Source organism: Neovison vison, chromosome 1 (genome assembly GCF_020171115.1).
Source record: "Neovison vison isolate M4711 chromosome 1, ASM_NN_V1, whole genome shotgun sequence".
Lineage (NCBI taxonomy): Eukaryota > Metazoa > Chordata > Mammalia > Carnivora > Mustelidae > Neogale > Neogale vison.
Genome location: NC_058091.1, coordinates 277,931,836 through 277,954,013, shown reverse-complemented (window position 1 = coordinate 277,954,013; position 22,178 = coordinate 277,931,836). Strand labels below are relative to the sequence as shown.

At 36.8% G+C, this 22,178-nt stretch overlaps 1 protein-coding gene across 2 annotated transcripts in view; it reads left to right on the top strand.

The window, feature by feature from the left end:
* Positions 1 to 22,178, top strand: part of NDUFS4 (NADH:ubiquinone oxidoreductase subunit S4) — a 116,488-nt gene that overhangs the window by 69,253 nt on the left and 25,057 nt on the right. For both annotated transcript variants that reach the window (XM_044231988.1, XM_044231998.1), the window contains exons 3-4: positions 6,519 to 6,691; positions 21,509 to 21,582. In XM_044231988.1, the coding sequence (XP_044087923.1) occupies positions 6,519 to 6,691; positions 21,509 to 21,582 (247 nt within the window). The remainder of the gene's footprint in view (positions 1 to 6,518; positions 6,692 to 21,508; positions 21,583 to 22,178) is intronic.

Sequence of the window (22,178 nt, the reverse complement as noted above, 5' to 3'; positions counted from 1 at the left end):
GCCTACCTCTCAGCTGGCAAAATGGATATCTAGAGTTTTATAGGAGGAGTTTGGTGGTGGGATTCCAGACGAGAAAGCAAGCAGAGAGTGTCTGGTCATGGGTAGCAGTCAGTATGTGTTTAGCCCATGATCCTATATGGGTTGGGGCTGGGATGTGTGGGGTGTGCTCTTCTAGGTATTCCCATTGCTAATCTGGGGTTTTCTTGTCCGGTGATTGGAATGTTCTAGTCATTACAAAATATCTTGTCAACACCTGAAGAAAATGCAGTAAGAAATAAGCACAGTAGGTTTTAGTTAGAAAATGAGTTAAGTGGTCTTGTCTATTTCTGGTTAATTGTTGATGTCTGTAGTTCAGCAAGAGGGCTGACTGACAAAATTGGCTAAGACATTGTGACGTATCAACTTAATAGATTTTTAATGAGGTCATGAAAACAGATATGAACTCTGGGTAACTACATGTTTAAAAAGGTAGTGATATGATAACCAGCGCAAAATATTATAACTATGTAAAATGGATATGTATATAGATAATTGTTGGTAGGTAAAACAGTTAAGAAAACAGTTGTTAGTAAGTATGTGGATATATTTTAATAACTTTCTCTTTAATATTGTTACATTGTTCACCAGTATCAGTGAAATCATAGGTATCCTGAAGGAGTCATCTTCTGTGTCCCGCTTTGGTCAGGTATTTTCTGATACCTTTTTACCTTTAAAACCTGATTTAATCCTTCCAAACAGTGCTGTGACATAGGCTCTGTGATACAGTTTTTAAAGTAGGAAATTGACATACAGAGAGCTTAAACAGCTTGTTAGTACTGCACAGGTAGCAGTCAGTTCCTGGGATTCCTCCAGATTCAGATAAATCTCGTCCAGATTTATCTGAATTATACTTCCTTGCTCTTAGCCGGTATTGTATTTCACAGTATGATTATTTAGTTATTTCTCCCACACATCACCCGCATCATGGGTTCACAAATTGTAAACTTAGCAGGAATAAAAATTTTGTCTTTATATGCTCTGCATCCCCTGGCGCAATTAATTTGGCATAGTAGGATCTTTGATTTGGAGTTGAAACAAGCGTAAATTATATCTTATTCTTTCAGTTTCATGAATGTCATAGGCTTACCCGTGTGTTTTCATACTTAATAAAGCCAATTTAACATATATTTTACTCTGTGTTTTTGATGTATAAAATAAATGGGACATTCAGCTCTATAAAAAGTATATTTTTCTCTCCAGACTTGAAGCAACTTACTGACTCTAATTATAAAACCCTTTGTTGTATTTTGATTAGTAATTCAGTTTTCAAGGAAGATAGGAGATTTCTGTGTCTTAACACCAGTTTTATATTATTCACCCTGTCCTTTTTAAAAAGTTCAATATTAATTTTCATGAAAATAGAGATGATGTTTGTACTGTTTTGAGCATTGTGTCCAGTAACTAATACATAGTAGTTGCTGAAAAATGGTGTTGAATAAATGAGATACATTCTTTTTATTGTCTAAGATAAACATTTTACATACGTTAGTCATCATTTTACCTCATTTAGTTGATTATATAGATGGTGAATTAAGAAAAAAAAAGATGGTGAATTAAGAAAAGTTCATTAATTTGTCCACAGTTGTGGGTTGGGATTCTCCTAACCTAATTTGACTTACTTAGCCCTTTTCTTTTAACCATTGCTCCTGCTCAGAAGAATCTAGGAGTAATGAAAATAGTTTGAGATTGAGAAACTTCTCTAATTCTTAGTTTTTTACTTGTTTTACGTTTTGCAGTCATTTGCATGTTGCTATTTGTATCTAAACATTTTATTTAAAACTTAACTTTTGGTTTCCTGATAGCCTTGCCTACTATGCAAAGTGTAATGTTACATTCCAACACTGGTTTCATCACCTGGTTGGATTCCCACATCAATGTATTTTTGCAGTTTTTATTTGTATCTGAATTTTTATGGCCCCTGACTTTTTAGAAGTGCTTAAAGTTCTTCCCTGATAAGTAAATACATTTGGTTGTTCTGTCCACTCTATTTTTCAAATTGTAAAATTTATTTTGTAAAATGTCCTTCATTATTTATGAGACCATTTAATTAGTTTTCTTGTACTAAGTATATGTAGGGTACTTGAAAAGAAGTTTTTATTACAGATCCAAAATTATTTTCTTTTTAAAATCTTTCGTGGTTGAAGTAGAATATAAACGCAATCTTCAAATTTAGACCCGTTTTAGCCCTGGAATAAATTTAAATACATAATTGGTAACTAAAAGCTTGCAGTAGAAGTTCCTGTAACAGTATTTGTACTTAATATTCCAGTATGTTCTGCCTTAAAACTTTTCAACATTGATCCATACATGCAATTTAGTGAACTTATTACCAAAAAGCCTGGTTAAAATTTTGGCTCTTCTGGATGTACTGGGAGATCTATCAAAAATTCCCCCAAAGTGGTGAAAACCTTTTTCATTTATTTCTCTTTATGACAAGTGTAAACTATTAAGGTTAAGTGGGTGGGGCAACTGGAAGTAATTACTAAGGCCAGTGGCATTTTTGTGGTTTAATAAAGGCAGAAGCTAATTATTCAGTTTTTATTTAAGTGAAATGGTGCCAAAAAGGAGGTTCCTGCAGAGCAGCTGCACTCCTTCAGTGTTACCCTAATTTACCAAAGACACAACTGTCACAAACAAAACTTTTAAACTTGATATATAGCCACAAAAGTAAGGAGGCTTTTGTTTGGAGTGCATGCAGAAGAACTCCTTTATACAAATCAACCGGCAGATGACGGACAATGATGAAAATTTGATTCTTTGAAGTCATAATAGTCATTGAAATGTGTGAAATTCTGGTATTGAAAAGAGAGCGACCAGCAAGACTCTAAATCCTGGGTGGTTGCAAGAAGCTTGCTGGGAGGTTTTTCTGCATTTTGACACCAACTTCCCATTGCTTGTTCCCTGCTTCCTTTGTTTAAAAAAAAAAAAAGTTGAATTCACACAACATAAATGGGGACAGTTGATAACCGAATCATACAGTTTTTATATGGAAAACTAATATTTTATAATGGAAATTGGTATTTGAAAGAATAAAGTTGATTTTCATGTGCTGGCATATACTTTATTAATGATTTTTAAAAATTCCTCCTCCATTTAACTAAACTTCTGAACTAGAAAGTCAGATGTAAGCTCTTCCAGAATTTAAAATTGTGGAAGAGATGGGTGCTGAAAGAGTGGAACTTCAGAATTATGATATTCATCCTTTCAGTAGCAAATACCTGAATGCCCTTCAGTCTGCAAATCATTAATTATTGTTTCTTAAAATTGCATTATTGTACCTAAGATTGTGTTTGTGAAACTTAAGATAGTGGTATTCTTTAATATTTGGATATAGGTTTTATGCTTGACTCATCTATTTAAAAGTTTTAAAATTCAGAAATTAGTGTGTATTATCCTAAGGGTAACTTGATTTATTAGAATTTATAGGTAATTATTAGCTAGTGAGTCTTGAGTTTCTTCAGGTACAAACTTCAAGACTTGTTACTCATCCAGTGTGATTTAGCTTTTTTGTAGTCATAGAAAATTATGAATTGTTATTTATAAATATTTTACCGATAAAATGAGAAGTCTATAAAAGGCAGTATTGACATCTTCAGAGCATTTGTATCTTTTATAAGTGGGTTTTTCAAAAAACCACAGGTGATCTGTATTGCAATACCAACATAGAATCTAGAGATAATGTCTTTGGTTCAATATTGTTTAGTTTGCAGATGTTTTATTTATTGATTTTGAGGGAGAACAAAGAATTCAAAACACAAGTAAAGATTTCAACATAGTGCTTCATAGTTCTTTTCAAGTATTACATTGTTTTAATGGAATCTTGGAGTGGGAGCTTTTAGCCCATTGAAATGTGGCTTAAAGGACAGGTTCTTCTGTCACTAGCTGAAGCTGTGTGGATGAAATGATAACAATAGTGTTGTAATGCATTTTAAAAGTGTGAGAAATCAGTTTGTCTAGACTAAGAGTGTGCCTACAGGGACTAGGAATTTTAGAGCTTCTGTGCCCTTTAGGTGTCAAGTATGTGAGAGATGCCAAGCCTTTTCATCCTCAGTCTTTGGCAGCAGCTCAACTCCACTGCAGTACCTTACATGTCTTCTGCAGGCAAAAACAGGGATTCTGTGTCAGGACAACTTAGGCTTCAAAATTCAGGAACTTATTTGTGCCAGTGCCAACTTTAAATTGGGGAATGATATCAATTAAAAAAAAAGGCCATACTTTGAGAAGCCATGGAAGCCCTGATAGTTCAAAATAAAAAGAGCTTAGCAACATTTTATAGCCACTGAGAGGTTTTCTGTCCTTAAAAAAAAAAAAAAAATTATCCTTTTCTAGGTTAATAGTACAAATCAAGAAATACTATTTCCTTTTTAAAAAGTTTTTTTAAAAAATCATTTTGGCATTTATTTATCAAAATATAGGAGGTTATAAAGAAAAAGTAAATGTTTCCTATAATCTCATCTTCCTGAACTAGTGTTGAGTTTTAATACATTTCCTTTCCTGTAAGTCTTAAAGAGGAGCTAATTTATAGCTGTAGTTTTTATGAACTGAGCATGGAGGGTTTGCTGTGGAATTTGGAAAAGATGCCTTACCGTGTAATTTTGTAACACACTTACATTGTTTGTTTATAAGCCACTTCAGCTCTAGCAGAGAAAATATGACTTTAATATAAAGATATATAATATTAAAAAATAAGTTTATATGATGGGTTTTTGAGGACTTCCCAGGAGTCTCTTTCAGCTCTTGAGTAGAGAAATATGCTTCAGAAAGTCATCAAATATCATCATACCTGAAATTTCTTTGAAATTGAACTTGACAATTAAAACTTATCAGTTAAAACTTATATTCATACATTTAAAAATTATGAACCAGTTGTACTTTTTGCTTTTATTTTATCCTGTATGCAAAGAAACTTTTAAAATGTAGGTGCAGGGGCGCCTGGGTGGCTCAGTGGATTAAGCCGCTGCCTTCGGCTCAGGTCATGATTTCGGGGTCCTGGGATCGAGTCCCGCATCGGGCTCTCTGCTCAACGGGGAGCCTGCTTCCCTCTCTCTCTCTCTCTGCCTGCCTCTCTATCTACTGTGATCTCTCCCTGTGAAATAAATAAATAAAATCTTTAAAAAAAAAATGTAGGTGCATACTGGAAATGCATATTTGTATAAATACTTGTATGGATTGTTTTGGTTGTTTCTCCAGACAGACAAGCTGTGACAAAGTAACCACACCTAATTAATTATTGGTACAAGTAGAAAGGTATTGTGTTAAGCAGAAGATTGATTGGAAGCCAGTTAAAATAACTTAAACAATTTTGTAAAATCTGTGAGTAGGAAGACTAGTGCAGTCAGAAATACATTTAGTATTTTCCCAATACATACTGCAGCACCAAGTATTAACACTAATTATTTGGTCCATAGCATCGTTTAGAATGGAACTATAAATAAACATTTGTCTTGTTTAGCAGATATATTACAATGAAATTGAAATTCACAAAATTTCCTGGTTTTCACAAATTTGGTATCATTTTCATGTTAACTCTTATTTTTAACCAGTTATTTAAAATTTACTTTAGTAAATGAATCATGATGTTATAATGATCTTACTTTGATTACCATTGGTATCAAAATGGTAATCAAATAATGGTATTACTACCATTACTGAATGGAGACTTAAACTCTGAATTAACTTCACTCTTTTGTTTCCTAATTTTTACTATATTTGATAAATAGGTCTAACCTGAGGCATCAAAATTATGTGCATTTATCAGTTGAGCATTTGTTACTGGATAAAAATTATTTTTAAAAAAGTCAAGAAAGTTACCATTGTTGTCATTTCACATTTCTGCAAAAATGTTGTAACTTTTTGGCTTACTTTTTCAAAATAGATTTGAAAAAGAAATTCATTGGAATTGAGTTTGAAAATGAAATTGAAATGAAATTTTCTTTTCCTTAGATTTCACCAAAGGGAGATAAAATGCTAATTAAAGTTGTTAATTGATTTTGTTTACCAAAAGGCTAAGGCCTTCCTTAAAGAAAATGCCTTGTTGTAAGCAGTTTGACACTGAAATCACTGGTAATAGATTTTTTTTCTATTTAAAAATTACTAATTTTTAAAATCTCCTTACTTTTAATATCCATTCACATTTTCTTCTCTGCTTACTAGTTACACCAGCTCATGTAATAAGAGTCTACTGATGACAGGCTCTTCTACCAGCAGACTGTTTAGAAATTGCCAATGCTTTGTTGGACAGAAGGGACCTAAACTTTTTTTCATGAACCCTTTCCCACTGTACCCTAACACTCCTCCCAATATACCTTTTCCATATATCAAAATAGCAAATTATAGGGTAAAACAGTAGAGTAGTGAAGTCAGAAAGCCAAAAACCCTAGTTTATAAATCTGAATAGAATTGCATGGGTATACAAAGCAGTAAAAGTACATCAGAGTGCATATGGGCTGTTGGAAATGTGTTTGCTTGTTTTTCTGTAGGATATCACCACTTTAACTGGTGTTCCAGAAGAACATATCAAAACTAGAAAAGTCAGGATCTTTGTTCCTGCTCGCAATAACATGCAGTCTGGAGTAAATAACACAAAGAAATGGAAGATGGAGTTTGATACCAGGGAGCGATGGGAAAATCCTTTGATGGGTTGGGCATCAACGTGAGTACTTTGGTTTAATTTGAATATTGTTTTCTGCTCTTTCTAGATTTTCCTTGTAAATATATTGAAGTGTAAATTTTTTCTTATATAGTATACTTTTTGAGGCCATATGTGTAGGTATCATGTTCAATGATAGACAATGTATTATATTTACATATATATATTTAGTATTCATGTTAAGTGGGGCCCAGCACAATAAATCCTAGAAACAGTCTTTTCAGAGTACTGTTTATTGAATGAAATGGCTGACAGTGTGAGCACTGTTAGCATGGCCCCAGATGATGTATATTAGTTTTAGATACAATGTGTGAATAGTGTTAATAATTTAATGACACGTTTATTTATTTATTTTTTCGTCTTTGTTTGTAAGGAGAAGAGTTTAGAAATTAGCTATTTTGAGGGAAACTTGTAAGTTCCTGTGATCTTGTGATTAACAAATTTACAGTGCATTGGAATAAAGTGGTTATAAATTCTGTGGCACCAGTGAAGTAAGTCAGTGACCTAAATCTCTGTGGTGGAATAAAACTCAAATGTTAAATAGCAGGACTACCTCTAGCTGAATTAAAGTTGTTCTTACTAGAGAAAATAGCCAGATAAGCTAGAAAATGATCAGTCTTATTGAGACTCCTGGAACACTTTATATCCAGTCTGTAGTTGAAAGTGGTTATCTGTTTAGATTATGTCTAATGGTAGAAAAGCAGGATTTTTTTTTAAAGATTTTATTTATTTATTTGACAGAGAGAAATCACAAGCAGGCAGAGAGGCAGGCAGAGAGAGAGGAAGGGAAGCAGACCCCCTGCTCAGCAGAGAGCCCGATGCGGGACTCGATCCCAGGACCCTGAGACCATGACCCGAGCCGAAGGCAGCGGCTCAACCCACTGAGCCACCCAGGAGCCCGAAAAGCAGGATATTTAACATCTTCTCTAAGTACCTGGGAGAGTTTTTGTTAAAAGTGTCTGCCATGCTGCAATTTAAATAGAACTGTAGGGCCTCCTGGGTGGCTTAGCTGGTTCAGGCCCTGCCTTCGGCTCAGGTCATGGTCCCAGGGTACTGGGATTGAGCCCCGTGTTAGGCTTCCTGCTCAGCAGAGAGTCTGCTTCTCCCTTTCCCTCTCCCCCAACATGTGCTTGCTTGCTTGTGCTCTCTCTCTCAAATAAATGAAAATCTTTTAAAAAATAGATTTTTTTTTTTTTTTAGATTTTATTTATTTATTTGACAGAGATAGAGATCACAAATAGGCAGGGAGGCAGGCAGAGAGAGGAGGAAGCAGGCTCTCCACAGAGCAGAGAGCCCGACGTGGGGCTCGATCCCAGGACCCTGGGACCATGACCTGAGCTGAAGGCAGGGGCTTTAACCCACTGAGCCACCCAGGCGCCCCCAAAATAGAATTATTTTAGTAGAACTCTATTTTAGTAGAATGATAATTTAGTAGAATTATATTTTATTTGGCAAAACAATATATAGGCAGAATTTCTTAGGTGTCCATACTCAGTGTTTGAAATGTCATGATTACTCTCTCTCTCTCTCTCTCTCTCTTTTTTAAGTTTTATTTATTTGAGAGTGAGAGAGCACAGCAGAGAGAGAGGGAGAAGCATACTTCCTGCTGAGCAGGGAGCCCAATGCAGGTAAGGGCTCAATTCCAGGATCTAGGATCATGATCTGAACGGAAAGCAAACCCTTAACAGACTGAGCCAGCCAGGCACCCCTGAAATGTCATAATTACTTTTTCAGTCACATGAGATTTTAATGTTTTTTTCTATATATGCAAGACTCAACAATTGTACTATTTATTGATGGCATTTGCATAGTTTTGTTAATAAATCTAACAATCAAATTGGCTTTATTTAGTGATTTATGAATCAGGTAGGATCCCATCTAGCTAATAGAAAGGAGCTCTAAAGAACTATGCAAAATGAAGACTTGGATTGTTTGTTTTTAATTTTATTTTTAAGTTGTCTCTGCACCAACCATGGCACTTGAACTCAACCCTGGGATCAAAAGTCAGTCACATTCTCTACTAACAGAGCCAGCCAGGCACCCCCAAAGTAGAAGACTTTTACTGGCAGAAGGGATAGAGACAAGGAAAGCACAGATCACCTCATTTCTTGGGGACAGAAGGGGTCTGTTAGGTGGATTGCCTCATTGTTGCTGACTAGGAAATTCTAGGAGTGACTAGTTTAAGATTACATTTCTGGGAGAGGTTGACACTACAGTTAGGTTACATATGAAGTCTTGCATTGTTGATGTGAGGCTTAGCACAAGAGACTCCATTTTGGGTCTTTTTTTTTTTTTTTTTTTTTTAAACAATCCCTCCTCTCCCCCATTCCCCCCCTCACCCCGGCCCAGTTAGAATTAGACTCCTAGCTTAACTGAGAGATATGATTAAAATTTAAGGCATTAGCATTACTCCCAGCTACCACTTTGAAATACTCAGCTTTTATTGATCCTTTGTGTGGTATATATAGGTCTTGAACCCTTTGACAGACCCCGACTTCAGGTTTGTAATTTTTAAGTTGGTCATTCTTTTTGTTCCTTTTTGATGTTTCAGTCTTAGGGAGAACATTTGCTTCAGTGGGTAGAGGCTACAAACATGCATTTATTTAAAGCCTTGAAGAATATGGCATGCCAGGGAGGCTACTATGATTATAATAAGCTAGATAATTCCCAGCGTTTCAATTGGATTTTCAAACCATGGTCTCCAAGACCCAAACCAATCAAAATTGATTAAGTTCAAGACTCCATGGAAGGAATCACCTTTTTACACCAAGTGGCTTTCTCAGTGATCTTATGTAACTAAGTTTCAACTTCCTCAGAAGTGGTAATCCATAACAGGTGGTGTTGACCAGGGAAGTAGAGTCCTGCCAAAGGAAGTGAATCCTGAATGCCTCCCAGTAATTCCCATCTTAATCTGTGGCTCCAGACTGGAAAGGTGACAGCCATGGAAGCCTGTAATATTTTAATTGTAGAGCACACAGACACTTTTATTCTGCTTACCCTTGCCTGTGTCCCTTTCTTTATATAGAGCCTGGAAGCAAAGTTCTTCATGTTTTGAGGTTTTCAACAAAAGACATGGAAATGAACCAAGGGGTCTCTAGTATATAGATCAGAGTTTTTGATGACAAAAAAGAGAAGGTTTCACATAAGAGACTCTTAGTTTCACAAAACTGAGGGTTGCCTGGGGGAGGAGGGTATGGGGAAGGTGGTTGGTTTATGGACGTTGGGGACGGTATGTGCTATGGTGAGTGCTATGAAGTGTGTAAGCCTGATGATTCACAGACCTGTACCCCTGGGGCAAATAATACATTATATGTTAATTAAAGGAAAAAAAGAGGGTTTTGGCTCAAGTATAACATCTTGATTTGGTGTCTTGGGAGGAAATAGCATACATCAGTGTCACCTTCTTCTCTACTTCAATTTGTTTTGAAGGTTTCCAATGTTTTTATGGGAGTAGATGTTAAGCAAAGCCTTTTTAAGCTGTGAAATACATGGCTGAGGTTCTAGTCCTTGGAGTTTGTCTGCCATTTGGTGGTGAGGAGAAAATGGGAGAACCCCTTCCAAGGAGAGTCAAGGGCTATCTTTGGACTTAGTGATTCCAAGGGTGGGAGAAAATTAAAAATATTACTTTGGAAAGTTGTAGCCAGATATTTGAGGAAACTAGAAAAATTCAGGATCTAGTCCAGTTTACAGGCATATAACAAAACCTCAAAAATAGTTAATAGGACAAGATCTAACATTAAAAGATGCACACATTATCTTACTCTCTACAATGAACTCAACTTTTTTTTTTTTAACCAAAGATAATCACAATAAAACTAATATATTAACAGTAAACTTGGCCTGGTTGTTTGTATAAGTACAGTGAGAATAGTGATTGACCATTTAAGTTTTTTTTGAAGACTGCTTTGCGGGAACTTTTCATAAGGAATCTTTGAACTCTCAAAAGCTTCTAATGGACTTGCCATCAGATTTTATTTCCAGAACTATTCCAGTCAAAGCCTTGGTGACATAGCCAATATTTCCAATTGTGTCTTGTTATAAGGAGAATATATTTTTATTTAAGCTGTGTAAATAATTAACTGTATTACTATGAAAATAATACACATGGGGTGCCTGGGTTGCACAGTTGGTTAAGCAGCCATCTCATGATCTCAGCTCAGGTCTTGATGTCAGGGTCGTTTGTTCAAGTCCTGCTTTGGGCTGCACAGTGGTCATGGAGCCTACTTAAAAACAAAAATACTCAAGAATTTCATCTTTATTTACAAAGATATACTTTACCAAACTGTGGTAAGTCATAAATAGTTTAAGGTAAAAAGTTTTACAGAATCTGGAAATACAAAACATTAAAGAACCAGCAATATTTCAAATAAGAAATGATAAAAAATAAGTTGTCCTCATTCATTCCTGTTATTAATTCTTTGGTTTTTTAAGTAGGCCCTTTGCCCAAAATGGGGCTTGCCTCACTGCTGTGAGAGCCACATGTGCCACCCTACCCACCATGTTATTAATGTTTGAATATGGTTTTTTTCTAATAGTTCTGGAAATTCCTGCCCAGTTCAGTTTTATGATTTTAGTTATCAGAAACATACTTGTCAGGGCATCTGGCTGACTCAGTCAGTAGAGCATATAACTCTTGATCTTGGGGTTGTAAGTTTGGGCCCACAATGGGTATAGAGATTACTTAAAAAAAAAAAAAAATCTTAAAAAAAGAAACCTATACTTCTCAAAGTCCTTTCCATGAATCTCCTTGAAAATGTAGCACTTTTGCAGGAACGTTTAAGCATCAGAGTAAAACAACATCCTCTCAATGACAAGACTTAAAAATGTCTGTGGTTAAGGATCTGACAAGAGTCCCTTATAATGGAATTGACAAGGAAATTTGGTTATTTTTGTGTTACACAATATTTTAAGATAATAAGTAGAATTATGAGTGATAACATTATACCAGGATATCAGATTTCTAAGAATTTCATATAATTTTTAGAACACTTAAAATCTGTAGTGTAAATATAACATAAAGAAGGCTAAATATTTTGACTATGCTTCTCCTGTCATTTAACATACCAAATAAGCCTAATCAGTTTAACATCTCTCTTTTTATAAGGAGAGAACACAGATCTTTTCCAGTTTTCCAGGGACCCCTAGAAAATCCTCAGTTTAGCTCAAGGTAAAAAATACTTCATTTGGAGTTTAATTTGTGGGAAGTTGATTAAAAATATCATAGATTAAAAAACACTCCATCAGGGGCACCTGGGTGGCTCAGTAGGTTAAAGCCTCTGCCTTCAGCTCAGGTCATGAGCCCCACATCAGGCTCTCTGCTCGGCGGGGAGCCTGCTTCCTCCTCTCTCTGCCTGCCTCTCTGCCTACTTGTGATCTCCATATGTCAAATAAATAAATAAAGTCTTAAAAAAAATAAACAAAAAACACTCCATCAAGTAGGATCATAGATTACTGTGTTTGAAACAATAGTTACCCCATTAACCATAAATTAAAGACTTGGGGGGCAGATACAAAAAGTTAAATCATTATAAAATAATAACCTTAGTTGTTCTAATAGGGAAAATTCAGTGTTCTTAAGTAATAAAAGACCTGATAAAAATAACGTGAAACATATGAAATTATTTTGAGATTATAAAATTTTGTTTTCTAGGCAGAAAAGGTAAAGGAAGAAGAATTTTTTAGTCTCTTATCAAAAGCAAATCAGTAGTCCAAGAAAACTTTGTCCTTTTCACAGAGAAAAAAACCACATTTTAATTTAGCACTAGTTTGTTTATTTAATTTATTCAGAGAGTGCATGTAGATAGGGGAGGGGCAGAGGCAGAAGATCTTTTTTTTTTTTTAAGATTTTATTTATATATTTGACAGAGAGAAAGAGCGTGTACGCACAAGCAGGCAGAGCAGCAGGCAGGGGGAGAGGGGGAAGCAGGCTCCCTGCCCAGCAAGGAACCAGATGTGGGACTCAATCCTAGGACCCTGGCTTCGTGACCTGAGCCAAAGGCAGCTGCTTAACAGACTGAGCCACCCAGGTATCCTGGAGAGAAAATCTTAAGCAGGCTTCACACACAGCGTGGAGCCTGATGCAGGGCAACATCTCATGATTCTGAGATCATGACCTGTTCCGAAATCAAGAATCAGATGCTTAAGGGACTGAGGCACCTAGGTGCCCCTGCTAGCTTACCATAAAACACCTTCACCTATATTCATTCTAATCTTAGCCAGTCTTGACCATGCCTAATGTACCTGTCCAAAGATTCCTTTTCCTCAAACTTTAGTGGCTCTAATTACATATATTAGAAATTTTTTTTTTTTAGATTTTTATTTATTTATTTGACCGAGAGAAATCACAAGTAGATGGAGAGGCAGGCAGAGAGAGAGAGAGGGAAGCAGGCTCCCTGCTGAGCAGAGAGCCTGATGCGGGGCTCGATCCCAGGACCCCGAGATCATGACCTGAGCCGAAAGCAGCGGCTTAACCCACTGAGCCACCCAGGCGCCCCTATATTAGAATTTTTAACCCTAGAAACCTTAAAATAAAGTAGGCTCTGTGCCCCAAGTGGGGCTTAAACTCATGACCTTGAGATCAAAAGCTGCATGCTCTACCAATTGACAAGTGCCCCTAAAATACTTAATTTTTTTTTTGAAGATTTTATATATTTATTTGAGAGTAAGAAAGCACAAGAACGGGGAGGGTCAGAGGGAGAAGCAGACTTGCAAGGAGCCTGATGTGGAACTCGATCCTTGGATTCTGGGATTGTGACCTGAGCTGAAGGCAGTGTCTTAACCAACTGAGCCACCCAGATGCCCTAAAAATCTTAATTATTAATGAAAATAAAGAAGTAAATGGTTATGAATTTTTTTTTTCTTTAGCACTCTGTGAATTCGCAGACTCATAAATACTTTTTATTATTTCTGGAAATGCATGCTGTCCTGTAGTAAATTTCTTGGACACAAAACATGTTTGTTAATAGATCCAAATACTTATAGTTCCTCTGTAAAAAGGAAGCCAAAGTAATCGGAATACAGATAAACCTGTATTCAGTAATTAATATTTCAGTTTTTCCTATTTGTAAATGATCTATGTATTTAATGATCCTTCATCACTTAATTTAACACAACTTTAAGGTTTCAGGTTAACAAAAAGATTTGGGGAAATGATTTTAAAAATTCATCAGAGAACTTTTTTTTTTTTTCCTAAGTATTTAAGGTATTTTTTCTTTTTTTTTTTAATTTTTATTTTTTATAAACATATATTTTTATCCCCAGGGGTAATCGCCTCATCAAAGAACTTTTATCCTGCCTTCATCTATTTAACTCACTTGTTCTTGGGACACCTGGTTGGCTCATTTAATTAAGCATCATCCAACTATTGGTTTTGGCTCCATTCATGATCCTAGGGTCATGAGATTGAGCCCCAAGTAGGGCTCCACAGTCAGTGAGGAGTGTGCTTGGTATTTTGTCTCTCCTTCTGCCCTTCCCCACTCTCATGCACGTGCGTGCTCTAAAATAAATGTTTAATTCACTCATTCTCAATAATTACATTTAGATAACTTATGAAAATTCATCATATTGTTACTTTTCTTGCTGACAAGTTCTGTAACAGAGATAATGTGAACATATTTGACTACTAAGCCCAAGTAGAATAAAAGTTTTATGTCTGCATTATATTCATTATTGATAACTTTAAAGACCTATTTTAATTAAACCAACAAACTTAAATTAGCTTTGATGCTGAATATGCATTAATATGAAAAGCATTGGGTTAATTTCTCTTTATATCTGAGAAATTTAGGGATACCTTAATTAAAAAAATGCTTAATTTTCTTTAAACCAGTTTAAGAGAGCTCTTTTACAAATTAATTTTACCAATACCATCTAAATTAAAAAAAATCTGTAACATATATTTAGACACATGTAGACATACAGACAGATGTAATGGAGAACTTACAACTTCTATGTTAAAAATTACTGCCATGAATCAGGTACAGTAATACACAACTCATTAAGTATAAAAGAAGTTGGATCTAAGTTCTTTTTCTAGTAGCTAGAATAAGTTAAGTTTACCTGCTCAGTTGGCTAAATATTTTTTACTAATATTTCTGGAGGAAACATCTACTTCACTTGAGCTGATGTTGACAGATTTGCATAGGACCTTTGAGGATACTTTTTTCTGGTGTCCCAGTTGATTACAAATGAAACACCAACCCTTGGGCCATTGTTTTGATTGTGGGCCCCTAGGAAGGTGTGTTGTGGGGGACCCAGATGCCTGGCCTTGGAGCTATTGTACCTGTAAGGCCAGTAGTTTGGCAGACCTTTGTTTGTGGTGGTGTTCCCCAGTTCTTTGAAAATGCTCATCTGTTAACCACAAGTTCAGTCAGTTGTCTCCCATCATGATTTCTGCTTATTTATCGATCCACTAATCTCAGGAAATAATCCATTTACAAATAGGGCAGCTAGAGCAAATTGGGTGATCTCGTTTATTATATGGAGCCCCGGAATGCTGTAGGAAGGAACCTTCCAAGTAGGCTTAAAGTCTGCGGCAGATTCATCTTTGAATAATTTACCAACTAATGTGAATGGGTCAGATTCTGGGAATGGCTTTTAAAGATCAGTTGGCTGTTCTGTCCACCTTTTCTAGTCCACAAAGTGATCAGGTTAAAGGTTAAGGATCCTCGATATCGTCCCTGAAGTCAGACCGTCCTGCTTTTTGGATCCAGTTGTGGGCTTCACCAAGTCCCACCAGCATGTGCACAAACTGACGAGATCTAGCAGCCTGGGGGGCATAGGCCCTCAAAGTGACCTTAATAAATTCTTCAGAAAACTTTGGGGATCCTCCTTGGGTTTAGGAAATTCTTTAACTGTGGTTTTTAGTTTGGTCTTTGACCAGAGAGTGAGTCACCCAGCAGCCTCAGGTGATTTTATCATAAAAGGTAACCTTTTAATAGTCTCATCAGAGTGGAATGGCTGTTCAGATATAGGATGTGGAATACTCAGGTCAAGGAAGATTGGGGGGAGCAATAGAAATCATGTCAGTTTTACTTTTTTTAAGTACCTCTTGTGTCTTTAATTTTTCATTAGCCTTTTGCTTCATTTTTTTAAATGAAGCAATTTGATACGTTTTGCAAGCTTCTGAAAACCATTTAAAACACATATCCCATTCTAAGTTTGTTAACTTCAGGAACCTGTTTTCAAGTGGATTTCTTAAATGAATGATCTCATCTAATTGGAATGTTTGCCGTAATGGCCATTGTAATTCCAGGTTGTCTCTAATAAAATTTTGACGTTTTTCTAGATATTTAAAGCTTCTGAGACTATAGTTCTTAGACCAAAATATGCAGGTGTGCCAGAAGGTGACATGCCTAACTTTTTAGAATTTAAGGATCTCCCTCTCTTTTTTTTTTTTCCCTCCTCCCCCGCCCCACTCCACGCAAACTGAGCCTTTGGGTCTCAGAGCCAAACTAATACCTGAAAGAGATGTGCTGTTGCATTGGAGATTTTGTGGTATTTTGCAGTATACCTCATTGCACAGAAATTTTCTTGAGGTTGGCAGTGATACAGTGTCAATCTAATCCATTCTGCAACCAACTTACACTAACCTGGGAATCTTTGAGTTTGGTGGTGAATATTCTAGAATTTTGAATTCTTAACATGTTCCCACTGATTCTTGGAGCTTTTTGGCTTCCAGCATCCCCACTAGCATTAACCTTTACACAACACAAGACAAACAGACACATATACCTTAACATATTGGCAGTAACCAAGAGATGTTAACTGTGTCCTGGCCATGAGATAGCCCTTTGTGTACCACCAGTATTTTCCGTCATGGAACCTTGGACTGGGGAAAGGATTGAACTAGCAAATACCAACAAACGGGGTCTGGAGGCTCCATATCAGTGGGAAACTGCAGCTGCTACTAACAGTTCCCATATGGCTCTTGGGACAGAATCAAGGACTAGGGGTTTTCACCAGTTAAACCGGAATTCCAGAATTGTGATGTTATCTATCAGCAGCTCCCAGTATGGGACTGACTAGTAAGTCAGTTAGCTTGAGATTGATAGAGAGTGGAGCTCAGAATCAAGAAGAACTTACCCATGGCTCTTGGAAATGGTGAAAAAGACCAAGAACTCAAGGGTTTGTGGGTACCATACACCTGTCACTCATTGTCTCTGAATGCCATCAGAAAGTTGCTTCAGATCCCACTGCTGCCATTAAATTGGTTAAAAACAAAATTCAGCTGAGTAAATTTAAAGAACAAATTGGTTTTATTCAATGATTCATGAATCCGGCAGCATTCCATCTAGCAAAAGAAAAGCTTCTAAATGGTGTGTGAAATGAAAGACTTATAGGAAGAAGGGGGCAAGGACAAGGAAAGAGCTGATTATCTCACCTCTCTGGTATTCCAGATTAATTCTTTTAAGATTACATTCCTGAGAGAAATTGAAATTGCAGTTATGTTAAAGTAAAGTCTTGATTTGCTGATGTGGGGCCAAGTACAAGTGACTCCATTTTGGCCCTGTTGTCTTTTTGTAACAGTTTTCAGTTGGGGTTATTATGCATAATACTAAAATGAAGATTCTTGTACATATCTTCTGGTGAACATATGGCTTCATATTAATATGCTAATTAATCCCTGATCCAGCTAATTTCTGTTAAGAAGTTTAATTCTGAAAAAAAAGGAAAAGAAAAAAGTTATTCCTTTACTTTTCTATCCTTATGCCTATCCACTTAATGACACTGGTAATGTGATGAGTTTTGCTCTAGAAGACAGTTAATTTTGAATAGATTACCTTGAGTTTGTGGAGGATTTACTTTATGCTTTGTTAGGTTGGGTCTCTTTCAGTTTTACTCTGGTCTTATTCCTAAAACATAGTGTTAAAAAAAATAACAAGGCATGGGGGCACCTGGGTGGCTCAGTTGGTTGAGTGTCTCACTCTTGGTATCATCTCGGGTCTGGATCCCAGGGTTATGAGTTCAAGCTCCAGGTTAGGCTCTATGCTAGGCGTGGAGCCTGCTTAAAATAAAAATAATAAAAAGGCATGGCCCTTTTAAGGTTTCAGTGGAAAGCACAAGGCCCTTACCAAGTCCTTCTATCTCCGTGGAACTTCAAACTCAGTCCCCCCGATAGCAAGGAAACAGCTGCTGAAATCTCTGCTTAGTTCTTTTAGCCTTCTCAGCTATTGTTTTAGAACCTTAGACATTTGTGTGCAGTTCAGAAGTTCCCTCCTCTGCAGATTCCTCCTTTTCACAGTTTCCTCCCCTAACTTTCTAGCTGCTCTGGCAATCCTAAACTCCTGTCTCCAGATTGCTTGTGCTGGTAAGACTGTGGCTTTCTGCTTGAGTTCTTGATGGTCGTAATGTCTGGACCAGAGCATACCTTTAGAGGAAAAACTATCAACTGGATCTAATCCTCTGTGGCTCCCTCCTTTCAAAAGTTGAATCTTCTCCATTTTCATTCCTGCTTTTGGCCACTCTGTTCCTTTCATACAGTTGGGCTTTTTTATTGTCTGTAGTTTATTATGTAATTGTCGGGCAAATAAGTCTGATTTAATGGTAGGTAAATCTGCCATTACCCAAATTGGAACCCCAGTAATTAGGAATTGAGCAAATGAAGTTTAAAAATATAAGATTGAAAAGAGTTTATTTATACTTAGAGGAGGGTAGGATGTAAATGATTCATGGAAAAGAGTCATAGTAAACCACGAGAGATATTTGGGATGGACTTCTATATGCTGAGATAGTGGCCTCTCTCTGTATTCCTAGTGGAAGGAACAGACTGAGCTGGTGGGAACTTATAGGCTACTTTTAGAGAATCACTTAGCTATCTGTTTGACTAGTTGGTTACCTCCAAGGGGAATAATTTAAAAAACTGGAAACTGTGTTCTGATCATATTGTAGAAGTGCTTGAATGCTAAAGTGTAAGAGATTTAGAAATTCTTTTGGTAGACACTGGGAACTATCTTAAGTTTTATTTATTTTTTTTAAAGGTTTTATTTATTTGACAGAGAGACAGCAAGAGAGAGAATACAAGCAGGGGGAGTAGGAAAAGGAGAAGCAATCTTCCTGCTGAGCAGGGAGCCCAATGGGGGCTTAATACCAGGACCCTTGGATCAGGACCCAAGCCGAAGAAGGCAGCTGCCTCATGACTGAGCCACCCAAGCACCCCCCCTTTTTTTTTTTTTAAAGATTTTATTTTATTTATTTGACAAACAGAGATCACAAGTAGGCAGAGAGGCAGGCAGAGCGAGAGGGGAAAGCAGGTTCCCCGCTGAGCAGAGAGCCCAATGCGGGGCTCCATCCCAGGACCCTGAGATCATGACCTGAACCAAAGGCAGAGGCTTTAACCGACTGAGCCACCCAGGTGCCGCCTCCTTTTAAGTTTTAAAGTTGGACAGAGTTTGAGAGTCGAACTTTAGGAAAGTTAATTCGACAACATGGTGAAGGGTAGATTGGAGTTGAGGAGGAGGAAAGATTAGTTAGGAATGTATAGCACTTTGGGTAAGGATAAGAAAGGGTGAAAGCTACTTGTGGCAATATACTTAAAAAAGAACTTCAAAATATAGGAGATGGAGAATAGGAATAGAAATGGAATGACTGGAAAAATGTTGGCTTATTGATGCAGGTTGTTACTGTTCAACCTATGTAATTTTTCCTAAATAAAGTAAGAAAAAGAAAAGCTATACCACCTTTGCAGATTATAGAGCTCTTGGCTCTTGAGTTTTTCCTGCAGTTTTTCTGTTTTGCTTCCTGTTCTCAACTAAGCTAACATAAATGTCAGCACTCATCATATTATAGGATCAGGGGCTCCTAGGTGGCACAGTTAAGCATCTGACTTGGTTTTAGCTCAGGTCCTGATCTCAGGGTTGTGGGATCCAGCCCACCGTCGGGCTCAGTGCTCAGTGGGGAGGGAGTCTGCTGGAAATTCTCCCTCTCCCTCTGACCCTTCTGCTCATTCCCTCTCTCTAAAATAAATATTAAAAAAAAAAAAAATTAACTGGGGGTGCCTGAGTGGCTCAGTTGGTTAAGCGTCTGCCTTCAGCTCATGATCCCAGTATCCTGGGATCCAGCCCTGCTTCAGGCTCCTTGCTCAGCAGGGCGCCTGCTTCTCCCTCTCTCTGCTGCTCTCCCTGCTTGTGCTGTCAAATAAATAATCTTCTAAAAACATTAAAAATAGGGGCACCTGGGTCGCTCAGTGGATTAAGCTGCTGCCTTCAGCTCAGGTCATGATCTCAGAGTCCTGAGATCGAGCCCCACATCGGGCTCTCTGCTCAGCGGGGAGCCTGCTTCCCCTTGCCCCCTCTGCCTACTTGTGATCTCTCTGTCAAATAAATAAAATCTTTTCTAAAAATTAAAAATAAAAATTACTGGATATTTATGTTGACATTTCTGTTCTCAGTATAGTTTATCTAAACTATCAACTGGGAAATCATATATGCTTCGAAAAGGAGGGATCAGTATAAAATTGTGTTATTGGTACTAATACAGCTAACTGATGAGAAGCTCTTTTTCTTTCAGGGTGGGGGAGGGGGAATGGTAAGAATACATATCATTATAGGGATCTCATAGGAGCCCCAGAATAGTAACCGTTGTAGAGGACTAGAACTTAAGCAGCAATAATTTGTGGATCTTCATTTCAGTGAGGGTTACTTCTTGTATATTCTCTCCCTGTGTATCTTGTGTCTTCACATTATCCATATTACATCCTAAATGTTTACTTTCTTACTTCCACATTTCTTTTTTTTTTTTTTTTAAAGATTTTATTTATTTGACAGACAGAGATCACAAGTAGGCAGAGAGGCAGGCAGAGAGAGAACGGGAAGCAGGCTCCACGCTGAGCAGAGAGCCCAATGTGGGGCTCGATCCCAGGACCCCGGGATCATGACCTGAGCAAAAGGCAGAGGCTTTAACCCAGGCACCCCCTACTTCCACATTTCTAAATGATGTTTCATAGAATGTTGTATTCACCTTTGAGAGATTCATAATAAACATTTGTAGCAGTGTTCTACCTTTTTTTTTTTTTAAAGATTTTTTTTTTATTTGACAGAGGAAGACACAGCAAGAGAGGGAACACAAGCAGGGAGAGTGGGAGAAGGGGAAGCAGACTTCCAGCTGAGCAGGGAGCCTGAGGCGGAGCTCGATCCCAGAACCCTGGGATCATGACCTGAGCCGAAGGCAGACACTTAATGACTGAGCCACCCAGGAGCCTCAGTGTTGTACCTTTTTATAAATGTACTAATAAAAGTGATTTTTCTGAAATTATGTGATATTTTGTATATTTTTTTAAGGTTCTGTGTAGACTTATAAACATTATCACTAATCCTAGGTTGGAAAAACGCAGATGTTGATTCTTGGAGCTTTATTTTTTCATGGGGCCATATGCTTAATTATTGTCTGTATTGATGGAAGGTTCATTTAGAGGTTATTGCCATCTGTTTTTTGAGATAATGATGATTCCAGTTGCACTCACCAGTAGATTTCTTGATATTGAATTTATAAGGTCAATTTGAGAATTCCTTTGGGATTTTTAAATTCAATTAAATCTTTTTTTTTTGGAAGAGTTCAATAAATGATTTTATTAAGGACTAAAATTGCTGAATGTCTTTATAGTTACAAATTTTTTAATTTGACAGTACAGGTTAGAAAATCTCAGTTTAACACAGGGAAATATATTTAAAAAGTTAACATTTTAAAATAAGGTAATTCATTAGTATTATACTTCTCTGATATTAGAGCAAGTATTTATTTTCTAACATTTTACTTTACTTAAATAAGCCTTTTTTCCCCGCCAAAGCTTAATGTTAAATCCTGGAAAAAAATTATTTCTTACAGGGCTGATCCCTTGTCCAACATGGTTCTAACCTTCAGCACTAAAGAAGACGCAGCTGCCTTTGCAGAAAAAAATGGTATGTTTGGTCTGTTTTTGTTTTGCTTTGACAAGTGCAATCAAGATATGATTTTATGTTCTTGACCTTTAATCAGAACCAGGCAGGAATATAGAATTTGAGTTGAAAGACATCTTGTAGTATGTTTAATCTAGTGGTTTTTAGATTTTCTTATACCATCAAAACACCTCCCCCCTCCAAAAACTAAAATGGAATAACCACATAACATGAAAAAGCCAAATGCTCTAATTAGGAATAGAGGCAGGGAGTAAAACTAATTCATCTCCTACCTTGATCATGGCTTACTCTGCAAAATCACTGATACTTAGTTTTTAAACTCGAGTTGAATGTCTCATAAAGCAGCCTATTCCAGTTTTGAGACCTCTGTTTATTCTTACTTTGATCCAAAATCTCAAATCTATAATTCCATCTTGTAGCTCTTTAATTATTTGGAAAATAGTTATCATTACCTTATTCTTTAATTTTCCTTAAAATTCCTTAAAGTACCTTAAAATTTTCATGTAAGCCTAAATGTCTGTGGGTCACTTTTCTATATATGGTGAGTATAACACCAGGCATAATCTCACTTTACAGTTAGATTAATGCAGCCTAAGAGG